The sequence below is a fragment of the Artemia sp. Qi Xiang Cuo genome, chromosome 21, assembly GCF_049724085.1.
Source record: "Artemia sp. Qi Xiang Cuo chromosome 21, ASM4972408v1, whole genome shotgun sequence".
Taxonomy (NCBI): Eukaryota; Metazoa; Arthropoda; class Branchiopoda; order Anostraca; family Artemiidae; genus Artemia; species Artemia sp. Qi Xiang Cuo.
In genome coordinates, this window is record NC_142814.1 from 23,257,099 (window position 1) to 23,272,980 (window position 15,882).

A 15,882-nucleotide genomic window follows, 5' to 3' on the forward strand; every position below is an offset into this window, starting at 1 on the left:
TCCCTCCTCAACGCCTCGCTCTTTACGCTAAAGATTGACTCTGTCTCACAACTTTATTTTTAAAACAATAAAAATCTTCAGCGTAAAGAGCGAGGCGTTGAGGAGGGGACAGCCCCTTTCATAAACGGAATAATTTCTGTTCGTTTTAAGTTTTAATGTCGCTCCTTACTTTCAGTTTAAAAAACTTGTTTTTTTTATTTAATTACAGGTTAAGAACTAAACTAAAGAAAATCAGACACCTGTCTTTAAACCATTCTTTCTTTATATAACCGACTAGAAACAAATAATCAACAAATCACTTATATATAAAAAAACGAAAAAAATACGCTTAATGAAGAAAAAATCAACTAAAATATAGAAATAAAAAATAACATGATTAATAAATAAAAATTTATCTCTAATCATTTATAAATTAAAACAAAATTTTTAAAAGAAAATGCAATCAGAGGCTTAAAATCAGACCAAACGCAGGGTGTGGCAAGGACTCTCATATTATCACTATATCGCAGGGAATACAAAGAACTATCAGATACAAAAATAGGAGGCTGAAATATTATGAGAAGAAGATGTAACCGTGCAAAAGTAAACGAAGCATATGCAAGGCCATAAACGAAGCATATGCAAGGCCATAAAATGAACAAAGATTTAAGTGGGGTTTAACAGCAGATGGATTTGCAAACTTCATATCTAATCTGGCCTTCTCATGAAGAAATACCATACTCTCTGCAAAGACTGGAAAGCAGACATCCAAATGATAGGACAATAAGAAATATATGATTGAATCAAGGTCAAGAAAAGAAGACGCAAGATAGATCCAGGGAATGTATCCATCAGCTTAAGTAAGATGCCAAGATTTCTGTAAATTTTATCCTTTAAAGCATTAATATGAAATTTGTTAGACAGATTCTGATCAAGTAAAATTGCAAGGAATCGAATATTAACACTTTCAGATCCAAAGAGAGTACAACGTGACGTACGAATACTGCGCTGTAGAAATTCCAGAAAAAATAGAAAACTTTAAATTAGAAACTTTAAGGGCCAAACAGTTCACATTAAACCATGAAAAAGCTCTCTCAAATAGAGAAAAAAAATTTCCCCAGCGATACTTAATCAATTCCGCGTGTAGCTAACGTACTGTCATCACCGAAGGTAACTAGGCTGTTATCAGAGTTTGAATGGACACGGGTGGGGTGACACAAACGACAACAAAAATTTGGAAACTGTATCTTTATTGCATAAGAAAAGATCATTGATACTAATAAAAAAAATCACAGGGCCAAAGACACATCCTTGGATGACTCCATTTTCAACCTTAAAGACATTTAGAAAGTTCTTGCCAATAAAAATCTTCCTTGATACGAATAGAACCAAGAGTGAGCGAATCCCCATAGTCTAATGTGCCCCGTTTTACTAAAAGAATGTCATTTCTTATGGTGTCGAATGTCTTTTTTACGTCCAAGAAAAAGAGCATCTGGGATTAAACCAGATTCTAAGTCTGGTTTAATGAAATTGAAGAGGGAAGTACATGCATGCTCAGCCGAGTAACTGGTACGAAACCCAAACTGAAAGCCATTAAGAAACTGTTTTGTATTGAGGAGCCTTTTGAGACTAGAAAACACAGCCTTTTCAAAAATCTTCCTGAATACTGACAGGAAAGAGATTTGTCTGTGATTTGAAGAATCACTTCTTGAGCTACCTTTAAATAGAACTATCAATCTTGCACTTTTAAGTGATGATGCGAAAATACGAAGATCAAAAGAAGCTTGAACAAGCTCAGTTGAGGGTGAGCCAATTACTGGTAAAGTGAACTTGATAACCCTAGTAGGAATGTTATAATGGGCCTGACGAGGAAGCACATTGTAGAAAAGAGACAATCTTACAAATTTCAGACACACCTACGGGTTCAATTCCCAGTGATTTTAGACATACCGGGTCTAATTAAGACTTGTAATTTGGATCAGAAGGTGCTGGGAAAATAGCTGCTGCCGTGGTTTTCCAGACAACAGGGCAATAAGATGCTAGCTGAATTTCAAAAACATCTCTGCCGGATAGCAGCTGGCTAGTGATTAGAAGACTTTCAGGACAAGGTGATCTGGGAAGGTCAAGTTTAAGAACTGAACTAAAAAGTTTCCAGTTTTTCCTAGCATCATTTCCGCAATTAGAAGACTTCCTAAAATAAAAATCAGACTCAGCACGGTGTATAATTGATTTAAATACATTCCTGTAACTCTTATTTTGATTCAAGCAACGATCTAGAGAAGAAGATTTTCACTTTTTTCAATGGTAGTTCTTTCTCCTCCAGGTCTTGGATAAACGGGGAGTCATCTAAGGTTTTAAAGGCCTCTTTTTTTTTTAGCTGACAGCACAAAGATAAGAGGTTGCAGGTTTAGAGTATTCCAGACCTCACTGAATTTAAACAGATCGAAACACGTATTAAAGTCTGATATTTAGTCAGATTCATCCTACATTCGCTGAGTCAAACTTAGTTTTAAAAGTTGCTGGTATTTTTCGGAGAAATGATGCGTAAAACTTGTTTGCAACGCAATTCTACTAGAAACAGGCTCTGGAAGGGTTTACCTCGAAAGAATAGGCAAGTGGTATGAAACGTCACTTACCAAGACAGAGCTACTAACAATTGGTAAAGAACAAACATATTACCAATTAGAGTGGCTGTTGTCTGAGTTATTCTAGTAGGCATAAGTGTAGTTGGCAGCATACCATAAGAAAGCATTACAGTGGAAAATTCTATGCACACAGAAAAATCATTAAAAAAATTTAAGTTAAATTCACCCACGATGAACCTATCACATGTCTGATTTTGGACCAATACCATTGTTTCAACAAGAATATTTAAGAAATTTGGAGTAGAACCACTTGGAGCACGATGAAACTCACGAAAAACCAACTTTTTTTTTAGACTGGAGTTGTGACCAACAGTGAATCGAAAACGTCCTTCTAGATTCCGAGAAAGATATCTACGAATGGAATATGTAAATTTATCCAAAACATAAAGAGTAAGACCCTCTTTTCATTAAAAAACAAATAAAAGAAATAAATGACCAGACAAATCAAAAGTGAATCATAGCAACCATCCAAAACAGTCTCATTATAGACCAACAACACATGGTTGCCAATCATCCATCATTATTTTATGTTGGTCAAAAGAAAAGATTAGCCCTTGAGTATTTAGCTAAAGTACCAGGAGTCCCCGACTCCCCTTGGCACACCTAAAATCTGTTGCATATTTACTATTTGAATGACAGAAACAAGTTGAATAAATCACAATATAATTACTCCCGATCTTATTATTTAATAAGCCTTCCACATTAAGCTGTTTACTCTTTAGAGTAGACAGTCAGTTTAATAAAACGGTGGAATTGCTCGAACCTTCATGATTAAATATGGAACATTACTTCACCAGGCTTCTCCAGAGCCCGACCCCGTCCGACCAGCGTCGAAGAAAACATAATTTCTCATTAAGAGATATATATGAAAGGAACTCTATTTCAGAAAAAAACAAACAAACTAAAACTTGAGCTTATAGGATAAATGGACAGGAAAAAACACACCCTGGAACTTGAATATATGGGACTGAGTGAACCTATGGGAACTCATGCAACACATTTTTAGTGGCCATGGGAAAAAAAATTAACAATGAATAATACAAAAACTCTAATACATTAATACACAGAATATAGAGCAAAAAAAGAGAAAAAGTACAAAGTAATACATAAATAATGTTCGTGAACTGTCATTCGAAAGAATCAAGTTACCTGATCTTGCGACCTGCAGTTTGACCCTGTAATTGTACAAAAATTGGACCTTTGCTTGACCACACATTCTAATACCATAAATGCGCACGCGCTGCATTCAAAAGATCTTCATTTTTCTTAGTGAGGTTCTCTGACATGAAAATGTTTGATTTTGTCAGTTTGCGTCTTTCAGTGAACACTTATTCAGCTTTTTTTTTTTGAACCAAACTTAACCAGTGCAGGGGTAACTTTATTCAGTTTTGTTGGGCCTGCATTCAATTCGAATTTGTTAACGCTAAGAAGATCATTTGGGTTAACAATAGAGAGCTCCATATGGTTACGAATTACTTCTAGAACGGCGCCTTTCACATTCATTCCAGGGTTATACTTCAGATCTTTAAAAAGAGGATTGGTTTCTAATTATAATCAATATGTGAAATGCGATCCAAATTTTGCGAAAATGCAGTTTATGATCGCTGTCTCAACGCTAACGTCCTTAAGACGCAATGTACGTACCGCTACCGCATGCTAATAGGTGAATATGAAATTCTTGACTGCTCTGATTATCCTGCCTTTACAAAATAGAGATAAAGAAGATTGTTGGTATTTTGTGGAATTGAGTAGCATGCTAGAGAATCCCAGTTACTAAAAAAAAACCTCATCCAGTGCCACGGGGAAAAACTTGATTTGAAGGTCTATCTGTCACAAGCTAGAAAAGAATTAAGGACGCAAAGCTACCCAGGACAACTACCAAAAAGTTAGTAAAATCCACAAACCAGAAGAAAAATATTATTCTAAACTACATAAATCTTAAATAGATCATTAATAATGACTTTTGAGTGAACCCAGTTCACACACTGGTTTACATTATTGCAAAAATTTTCCATTGAAATCTACACAAAGCACTTTATGGAGAAATTCTGTTGAGCAGGAAAGCAATCGCATGGCATAAAGCGATTTAACAAATTCCGATAAATTGACTCATGCGACAAAAGACTTAATTTTTTGTTCCTTACCATTATTTCGGAAAATATGTCTATAATATTCAGGAAGAGAAAGACAGACAATCTTTTTCACAGAAAGACAGTAATTTTTCGTTCCTTGCCATTATCTCGGAAAATATGTCTATAATATCTAGGAAGAGAAACATCTTTTTCACAGAAAAGATGTTGGTGCTGGAGCCACTATTCTTTCAATATTTAAAATTATTATAAATTTACTCTATTGTAACAACATAGTCCCCTGGTTCACAAATGAGTATGATAAGTAAAAAATAGGACTATACTATATGGACGAACATTTCCTCTTTGTGAAAATACAAACTCAAAATGTGGAAGCAGACTTAATCACATCATAACTTGGGTCCATTATTGATTTTTTCAACTTAGACGCAGAAAGTAACCCCACATAGCCAACATTCAGCTAAAGAACTCAACTAGGAAGATAAAAAAGTAATTATTTTATAGAACTATCGATTGGTAGAATTAAATGCTACTTTGTTGAAACTTCAGGTGGATCTTAAAGAAATTGGCAAAGAGTTTTAATGAATGTTTATATAAACAAATGTTGACAGAGGAGAAATATAAAGCTGCTATTTTTCGACGCGAAATCATTAGAACTTAAACAAATGGAATTGGATCAATGAAGTTTAAGCTATATTCTACGGATGGTGAGAAAATTCTAATGTTTGGTGTTGCCAGTAAGGTTTATATTATGAATAATAATATTGATCACCTGTATATAAAGCAAATTGAAGAATAAAAGACAAAATACACATATATTTCATTTATTAACTTTTAATATACACAGTTTTTGTTCATGTATTTTTTTTCTTTTCAATTTTTGTTCATGTAAATACGTGTTTTTTCCACTTTGTTCATGTAATTGTCGTTTTTTCTACTTTTCTTCATGGAATTTTTCCTTTTTCAATTCTTGATTGGGAGATTTCGCTTTTTGCTTTTTCAATTCGTATATATATATATATATATATATATATATATATATATATATATATATATATATATATATATATATATATATATATATATATATATATATATATATATATATATATAATTTGAAGTGAGCCATAAATATCCCTTTTTTTACCATCACGAGACTGAATACCTTGGAGAACATGACTGCCAGATTAATGGCATAAAAAAAAAAAATTGTTTCACAAACCATTTCAAATAATAGAGAAACATTCTACCGTAAAAATAAAATATTAAATTCATATTAAATCTGTTTCCTCCTGTTTAGTATATTGTCTCTTTTTCAAGTTGGTTTCATTATTTTTTTTCTAATTACAGATTCCGTTCCTTCCTTTTGCTATCGCAATGGACCAATGGAGATGGAAGGTTTTCAATGGAAGTGTGGATCCTACAGAATACAATGGCGAATGGTGGAGTCTCGTTAAAGAGCTACAGGGTCTTTTGCCTCCCACTGAGCCTCAGCCAGATGATTTTGATCCTGGTGCAAAATATCATATCCCAGCTAATGTCGAATACATCAGGTAATCTGAAATTTTGGATTTTTTTTTTCAAGTGAAGCAGACGCCTTATTCCGAATAATTCATACAGCAGGTAGCTCAATTATTAGAATAAGACTAAAATAGTATTTTATACTTAGGCAATGAAAATTCACCAAGACACTTTTAACAATATTAAATAAAAATTTATATTGCTCATTTTATTTGGAAGCACTTGCAGATCGGGCTATATAGAGATTACCAAAGCTTACGGTAATGAAAGTTGTCTAGTATGGCTCTGAAAACATATGTGGTTGGAAAGGTTGAAGAGAATATTACTGCACCAAACTTATGGCTTTCTCCTGTGTTGAACAAAAATAAAAAATAAAAAATATTCCATACACTTTACAGTAGATCTGTCTTAGTTTAGCTAATTATACTCTTTAATGGCAGTGCATCAAATAATAAAGACCACAAAAATTTGGCTCAGTCAAACTTTCTTGGACTACAAAAACTGGTCAAAATGATAATGTGAGATAAAAATAAAAGGTGCCAAAAATCGTGTTTTTTTCAAGATCCATTTGGAGCCAAGAAAAACTAGGACGTGTTTGCTTGAGGTGGAAAGACGTGAAAAGAAAGGGCTTAGATGTTAAGGAAAACCAAAATTGTTTATGAAGGAGTAAAGGATACCCTAGACGGTCAATCATTTTGATGTAATGCTTCCGTCAATCAATTGATTAAGGCATGATTGACCATCTAGGAGCCTGTTTAACGCTTGAGTCAAGCGTGAGGGTGATTGATAGAAAGTTTGAATGCCTTAATCGGTTCCTAGACGTTCAATCCTGCTTTAATAAATTGATTGACGGAAGCTTTGGATCAAAATGATTGACCGTCAAGGGTGTCCTCAGAGGGCAAAGCTATGAAACGATTGGGGTTATTAAGAAGCTTGCATATGTGAGTCGACCTCGGCAGTTAGGTGCTACGATGAGGAGCGTGTAGTAGAAATAGTAGGTTACAGTAATAAATTTAGTGTTAAATTTTATTGGTGACGTTAGTAGAAAGGGGGGTGCCAGTCGTGACGGGACTCCTTATATGGGCATAGACTCCCTAGGGAGAACACGTGGTTAATGGGGTCAATGACCTAAATTTCCAAGGTTGATTTATTTGCTGTTTCCAAGGAGAATTGTTTCTGGAAGTTTATTAATATCTTTGGAGTTCTACCAGAATTGTTTCCGGGGCAAAGTTTAGATCACACGTGACAGATGATGTCATGGTTGACTGATCGACACGAAAGGGGAATTAATTTTCTGTTTCTAAAGGGAATTATTGATTCAAGAAAGGGGAATTAATTTGTTGTTTCTAAGGGGAATTATTGATTCACGAAAGGGGAAATAATTTGTTGTTTCTAAGGGGAATTATTGATTCACGAAAGGGTAATTAATTTTTTGTTTCTAAGGGGAATTATTGATTCACGAAAGGGGAATTAATTTGTTGTTTCTAAGGGGAAAGTGGGGAAGAGATATATTGATTGCGTAATCGAAGGGAGAGAATTCCCGAGAAATTGATTACATAATCGGTTGAACCCTATCAGGAGCTCATGACGGGAATCCATTTATGTGCATAGAATGACATAATCAACTAGGACAAATGGATTTCTGAGAAATTGATTACAAAATCGGTAGAACCCTATCAGAAGGTCATGATAGGAATCCATTTATAGGCATAGAATGACGTAATCAACTACGACAGCTGGATTTCTGAGAAATTGATTACATAATCGGTAGAACCCAATCAGATGGTCATGACGGGGGTCCATATATGGGAATAGAATGACGTAATCGACTAAGACAATTGATTTATGAGAAATTGATTACATAATCGGTAGAAGCCTATCAGAAGGTCATGACGGGGGTCCCTTTATGTGCATAGAATCACGTAATCGACTAAGACAAATGGATTTATGATAAATTGATTACATAATCGGTAGAACCCTACCAGAAGGTCATGACGGGGGTCCATATATGGATATAGAATGACGTAATCGACTAAGACAATGGAATTCTGAGAAATTGATTACATAATCGGTAGAACCCTATCAGAAGGTCATAACTGGATTCCAAGCAATACTTTTCAAAAGGCATTTCAGAACAAGTTCTTTTCTTAGTGACCGTCCTAAACCCATTTTCCAACTTGAAGTACTTATCTTTTTCACTCACAACTATACTTTACAGCTTTTTGGTTACCTCAACACCAAGAAATACTTTTCAAAGACCGTTTCAGAGCAAGCTACTTTCTTAATGTCCCTTCTAAACCTATTTTCCAACATGAAGTACTTATCTTTTTCACCCACAACTATACTTCACAGCTTTTTGGTTATCACAACACCTAGAAATGCTTTTCAAAGACAATTTCAGAGCAAGTTACTTTCTTAATGTCCCTACTAAACCCATTTTGCAACTTGAAGTCCTTATCTTTTTCACCCACAACTATACTTTACAGCTTTTTGGTTACCTCAACACCAAGAAATGCTTTTCAAAGGCCGTTTCAGTGCAAGTTACTTTCTTAATGTCCCTTCTAAACCCATTTTCCAACTTGAAGTACTTATCTTTTTCATCCACAACTATACTTTACAACCTTTTGGATACCTCAACACCAAGAAATACTTTTCAAAGACCATTTCAGAGCAAGTTACTTTCTTAATGTCCCTCCTAAACCCATATTCCAGCTTCAAGTACTAATATTCTTCAACCATAACTATACTTTACAGCTTTTTGTATGCTTCAACACCAATAAATACTTTTCAAAGACCATGTCAGAGCAATTTACTTTCTTAATGTCACTCCTAAACACAGTATCCGGATTGAAGTACTTATCTTTTTCACCAACAACTATACTTTACATCTTTTTGGATACCTCAACACCAAGAAATACTTTTCGAAGACCATTTCAGAGCAATTTACTTTATTAATGTCCCTTCTAAACACATTATCAAACTTGTAGTAAGTAAAATTTACACGCAAAACTAAACATAACAGCTTTTTGGATACATAATCAACAAGAAAGACAATTAAATGACATTTTCATAGAAACTAAATTTATTTATGTAACTCCTAAACCCATGTGAATACAAGTAGAACTTATATTTTTCAAAAAAAAAAAAACTTGAAACTTTTTATTTTAACTCACCACCAAGAAATACTTTTCAAAGACCATTTCAGAGCAAGTTACTTTCTTAATGACCCTCCTAAACCCATTTTCCGACATGAAGTACTTATCTTTTTCACCCACAACTATACTTTACAGCTTTTTGGATACCTCAACACCAAGAAATACTTTTCAAAGACCATTTCAGAACAAGTTACTTTCTTAATGTCCCTCCTAAACCCATTTTCCAACATGAAGTACTTATCTTTTTCAACCACAACTACACTTTACAGCTTTTTGGATACCTCAACAACAAGAAATACTTTTGAAAGACCATTTCAGAGCAAGTTACTTTCTTAATGTCCCTTCTAAGCCCATTTTCCAACTTGAAGTAGATATCTTTTTAACCCACAACTATACTTTACAGCTTTTTGAATACCACCACACCAAGAAATACTTTTCAAAGACCATTTCAGAGCAAGTTCCTTTCTTAATGTCCATTCTAAGCCCATTTTACAACTTGAAGTACTTATCTTTTTCACCTACAACTTTACTTTACAGCTTTTTGGTTACCTCAACACCAAGAAATACTTTTCAAAGACCATTTCAAAGCAAGTTACTTTCTTAATGTCCCTCCTAAACCTATTTTCCAACATGAAGTACTTATCTTTTTCACCCACAACTATACTTTACTGCTTTTTGGATACCTCAACACCAAGAAATACATTTCAAAGATCATTTCAGAGCAAGTTACTTTCTTAATGTCCCTCTTAAACCCATTTTCTAACATGAAGTACTTATCTTTTTCACCCACAACTATACTTTACAGCTTTTTGGATACCTCAACACCAATGAATACTTTTCAAAGACCATTTCAGAGCAAGTTACTTTCTTAATGTCCCTTCTAAACCCATTTTTCAACTTGAATTACTTATCTTTTTCACACACAACTATACTTTACAGGTTTTTGGATACCTCAACAAAAAGAAAAACTAATCAAATACCATTTAAGAGAAAGTTACTTTCTATATCTCCCTCCTAAACCCATATTCAAACTTGAAGTACTTATATTTTTCATCCACAACTATACTTTACAGATTTTTGGATACCTCAACACCAAGAAATACTTTTCAAACACCATTTAAGAGCAAGTTACTTTCTTAATTTGACTCATAAACAAAATTTAAAAATAGAATTACCTAAATTTTACAACACAACTATACTTTACAGCTTTTGGATACCTCAACACCAAGAAATACTTTTCAAAGACCATTCCAGAGCAAGTTACTTTCTTAATGTCCCTCCTAAACCCATTTTCCAACTTGAAATACTTATCTTTTTCACCAAAAACTATACTTTACAGCTTTTTGGTTTCCTCAACACCAAGAAATACTTTTCAAAGACAATTTCAGAGAAAGTTATTTTCTTTATGTCCCTCCTAAACCCATTTTCCAACTTGAAGTACTTATCTTTTTCACCACAACTATACTTTACAGCTTTTTGGATACCTCAACACCTAGAAATACTTTTCAAAGACCATTTCAGAGCAAGTTCCTTTCTTAATGTCCCTCCTAAACCCTTTTTTCAACTTGAAGTACTTATCATTTTAACACACATCTATACTTTAAAGCTTTTTGCATAAATCAAAACCAATAAATTCTTTTCAAAATACACTTTAGAGCAAGTTACTTTCTGAATGTCACTCCAAAGCATATTCCCAAACTTGAATTAATTAAATTTTTACTTCTCAACTCTACTTTAAATCGTTTTGGATACCTTAAGACCAAGAAATACTTTTCAAAAGACATTTCAGAGCAAGTTACTTTCTTAATGTCACTCCTTAACCCATTTTCCAACATAAAGTACTTATCTTTTTTACCAACAACTATACATTACAGCTTTTTGGATACCAAAACATCAAGAAAAACTTTTCAAAGACTAATTCAGAGCAACTTTTTTTCTTAATTTCCCTTCTAAACCCATTTTCAACTTTAAGTACTTATCTTTTTCACCAACCACTATACTTTACAGCTTTTAGGATACCTCAACAACAACAAATACTTTTCAAAAGACATTTCAGAGCAAGATACTTTCTAAATGTCCCTCCTAACCCCATTTTTCAACTTGAACTACTAAACTATATCCCCCACAACTATCCAATACACAGTTACGAATACCACAACACGAAGAAAAAAATTTCACAGAACAATTAAGAGAAAGTTACAAACTTACAGTACCTCTACCACAAATTGTAAAACTTGTATGAAGCATCTTTTTAACCATCGAGTATACTAACCAGCTTTTTGTATACAACCAAACAGAGAAATGCATTTCAAAAGCCTTTTCAGAGCAACTTAATTTACTAATTTAACTACTAAACACATATTACCACTTGAAGTACTTATCTTTTTAACCCACAACTATACTTTACAGCTTTTTGGTTACCTCAACACCAAGAAATACTTTTCCCGGAAGAAGAAAAGGCCCAAGACATAGAAAATTTAAAGTTCACTTCTAAATTTTTCCATAGAAGATAGTAAAAGTTATACTATGATTGTGATATTTTTTAATAAAGATAAAAAGTTTCACTTTTATTCAAAATTTTCTTAAATTCAGTTCCGACCTTTCTCAAAGAGATGAAAAAAATTAAAGTTCTATTCCTAATATTTCCCCGGAAGAAGAAAAGTTCAACTTCAATTCTGAATTTTCTCAATGAAAATAAAATAAGTTATTGATCAATTCTATTTTCCCAAAATAATATAAAAATTTTCCACTTCAGTTCAGATTTTTCTCAAAGAGATGAAAAATTTTAAATACTTCCAAATTTTTCTTAGAAGATAGAAAAGTTCAAGTTCTAATCTGAATTTTACCAAAGAACATAATTCAATTCTAATTTCTCCAGAGAAAATAAAAAGCTTCCACTTCAGTTTTAAGTTCACAAAGCCATAAAAAAATTTAAAGTTCAGTTCTAAATTTTTACATAGAAGATAGGAAAAGTTATACTATGATTATGATTATTTTCCATGAAGATAAAAAGTTTCACTTTAATTCTAAATTTTCTTAAATTCAGTTCCGACTTTTCACATAGAGATGAAAAAATTTAAAGTTCTGTTCCAAATTTTTCTTAGAAGATAGAAAAGTTTAAATTCTATTCTTAGTTTTAATACAGAATACCAGTCAAGTATCCGTTTTTCTAAGAAGACGTAAATTGCCTAAGTAACTCGGATTTTCACGAAGACATAAAAAATTTTAAGGATACTTCGGTTTTGTTCTGGTATAGATGGAACAAGCTTGACAAGGACTGTTGTCATTTTATCAGAAGATAAAAAGTTTTAGTTAAATTATAACTTTTCTGAAATTCAATTATTACTTTTTTCAAAGAAATGAAAAAATTTAAAGCTTTATTACAAATATTTTCCCGGAAGAAGAAAAGTTCACCTAACCTATTGTTTTTGGTGGTTAGATGAATGAACTGAATTTAAGAAAAATTAGAAATAGAGTGAAACTTTGTATCTTCATGGTAAATAATCACAATCATAGTATATCCAATCCTATCTTCTATGGAAAAATTTAGAATTTAACTTTAAATTTTTATGGGTTTGAGAAATTATTATCTTAAATGGAAGATTTTTGATTTTCATTAGTTAATTTAAGAATTGAGTTAAATTTATTTCTCCATTCTAAGAAAATTCAGATGAGATATTGTAAATTTTATACTTCTTCGAGAAAACTCTGAAATAAAGTGGAGCTCCTTATCTTCATGAAGAATAATCACAATCAAAGTATAACTTTTTCTATCTTCTATGAAAAATTTGGAACAATATTTTAAATTTTGTCATCTCTTTCAGAAAAATCTTAATTGAATTGGAAAATTTTATATTATTTTAGGAAAATAGAATTGATCAATAACTTATTTCATTTTCATTGAGAAATTCAGAATCGAAGTTCAACTTTTCTTTTCCGGGAAAATATTTGGAACAGAACTTTAAATTTTTTCATCTCTTTGAGAAAGGTCGAATTTGAATTTAAGAAAATTTAGAATTAAAATGAAACTTTTTATCTTCATTGAAAATAATCACAATCATAGTATAAATTTTCCTATCTTCTATGGAAAAATTTAGAATTGAACTTTAAATTTTTTATGTCTTGGTGAATTTAAAACTGATGTGGAAGCTTTTTATTTTATCTGGAGAAATTAGAATTGAATTATGTTCTTTGGTAAAATTCAGAAGAGAACTTGAACTTTTCTATCTTATATGGAAAATTTGGAAAAGTATTTTAAATTTTTTAATCTGTTTGAGAAAAATATGAACTGAAGTGGAAAATTTTTATATTATTTTGGGAAAATAGAAATGATCAATAACTTATTTCATTTTCATTGAGAAAATTCAGAATCGAAGTTGAACTTTTCTTCACTTCTTTGAGAAAAATTAAAAATTGAAGTGAAACTTTTAATCTTCATAGGAAATAATCAAAATTATAGTATAACTTTTCCTATCTTCTATGTAAAAATTTAGAACTGAACTTTAAACTTTTTATGTCATGGTGAACTTAAAACTGAAGAGGAAGCTTTTTACTTTCTCTGGAGAAATTAGAATTGAATTGTGTTCTTTGGTAAAATTCAGAAGAGAACTTGAATATTCACGATCAAAGTATAACTTTTCCAATCTTCTATGAAAAATTTGGAACAGAACTTTAAATTTTTTTCATCTCTATGTGAAAAGTCGGAAGTGAATTTAAGAAAATTTGAATTAAGGTGAAACTTTTTATCTTCATGGAAAATAATCACAATCATAGTATAACTTTTCCTATCTTCTACGGAAAAATTTAGAACAGAACTTTAAATTTTTTTGTCTTGGTGAACTTAAAACTGAAGTGGAAGCTTTTTACTTTCTCTGGAGAAATTAGAATTGAATTGTGTTCGTTGGTAAAATTCGAAGAGAACTTGAACTTTTCTATCTTCTCTGAAAAATTTGGAAGTATTTTAAATTTTTCATCTCTTTGAGAAAAATCTGAACTGAAGTGGAAAATTTTTATATTATTTTGGGAAAATAGAATTGATCAATAACTTATTTCATTTTCATTAAGAAAATTCAGAATCGAAGTTGAACTTTTCTTCTTCCGGGAAAATATTTGGAACAGAACTTTAAATTTTTTCATATCTTTGAAAAAGGTCGGAACTGAATTTAAGAAAATTTAGAATTAAGGTGAAAATTTTTATCTTCATAGAAAATAATCACAATCATGGTATAACTTTTCCTATCTTCTACGGAAAAATTTAGAATTGAACTTTAAATTTTTTATGTCTTGGTGAAGTTAAACTAAAGTGGAAGCTTTTTATTTTCTCTGGTGAAATTAGAATTGAATTGTGTTCTTTGGTAAAATTCAGAAGAGAACTTGAACTTTTCTATCTTCTAAGAAAAATTTGGAACAGAACTTTAAATTTTTTCATCTCTATGTGAAAAGTCGGAACTGAATTTAAGAAAATTTAGAATTAAAGTGAAACTTTTTATCTTCATGGAAAATAATCATAATCATAGTATAACTTTTCCTATCTTCTATGTAAAAATTTAGAACTGAACTTTAAATTTTTTATGTCTTGGTGAACTTAAAACTGAAGTGGAAGCTTTTTATTTTCACTGGGGAAATTGAGAATTGAATTATGTTCTTTGGTAAAATTCAGATTAGAACTTGAACTTTTCTATCTTCTAAGAAAAATTTGGAAGTATTTAAAATTTTTCATCTCTTTGAGAAAAATCTGAACTGAAGTGGAAAATTTTTATATTATTTTGAGAAAATAGAATTCATCAATAACTTATTTCATTTTCATTGAGAAAATTCAGAATCGAAGTTGAACTTTTCTTCTTCCGGGGAAATATTTGGAATAGAACTTTAAATTTTTTCATCTCTTTGAGAAAGGTTGGAACTGAATTTAAGAAAATTTAGAATTAAAGTGAAACTTGTTATCTTCATAGAAAATTATCACAATCATGGTATAACTTTTCCTATCTTCTACGGAAAAATTTAGAAGTGAACTTTAAATTTTATATGTCTTGGGCCTTTTCTTCTTCCGGGAAAAGTATTTCTTGGTGTTGAGGTAACCAAAAAGCTGTAAAGTATAGTTGTGGGTAAAAAAGATAAGTACTTCAATTTGGAAAATGGGTTTAGGAGGGACATTAAGAAAAAAAGTTGCTCTGAAATGCCTTTTGAAAGGTATTTCTTGGTGTTGAGGAATCCAAAAAGCTGTAAAGTATAGTTGTGGGTGAAAAAGATAAGTACATCAAGTTGGAAAATGGGTTTAGGAGGGACATTAAGAAAGTAACTTTCTGTGAAATGTTATTTGATTAGTATTTCTTTGTGTTGAGGTATACAAAAAGCTGTAATGTTTAGTTGTTGCTGAAAAAGATAATTAATTCAAGTTGGAAAATGGATTTAGAAGTGACATTAAGAAAGTAACTTGGTCTGAAAGGGTCTTTGAAATGCTTTTATTTGTGTTGAGGGAACCAAACATATTTA

The 15,882-nt window shown here is 31.7% G+C and overlaps 1 protein-coding gene across 1 annotated transcript in view; it reads left to right on the forward strand.

Moving 5' to 3' along the window:
• The window catches only part of LOC148939355 (angiotensin-converting enzyme-like), a 402,696-nt gene that overhangs the window by 91,753 nt on the left and 295,061 nt on the right, over nucleotides 1-15,882 (forward strand). Inside the window, exon 11 of the mRNA XM_089107028.1 lies at nucleotides 6,065-6,267. Coding sequence (XP_088963154.1) covers nucleotides 6,065-6,267 — 203 coding nt within the window. The remainder of the gene's footprint in view (nucleotides 1-6,064; nucleotides 6,268-15,882) is intronic.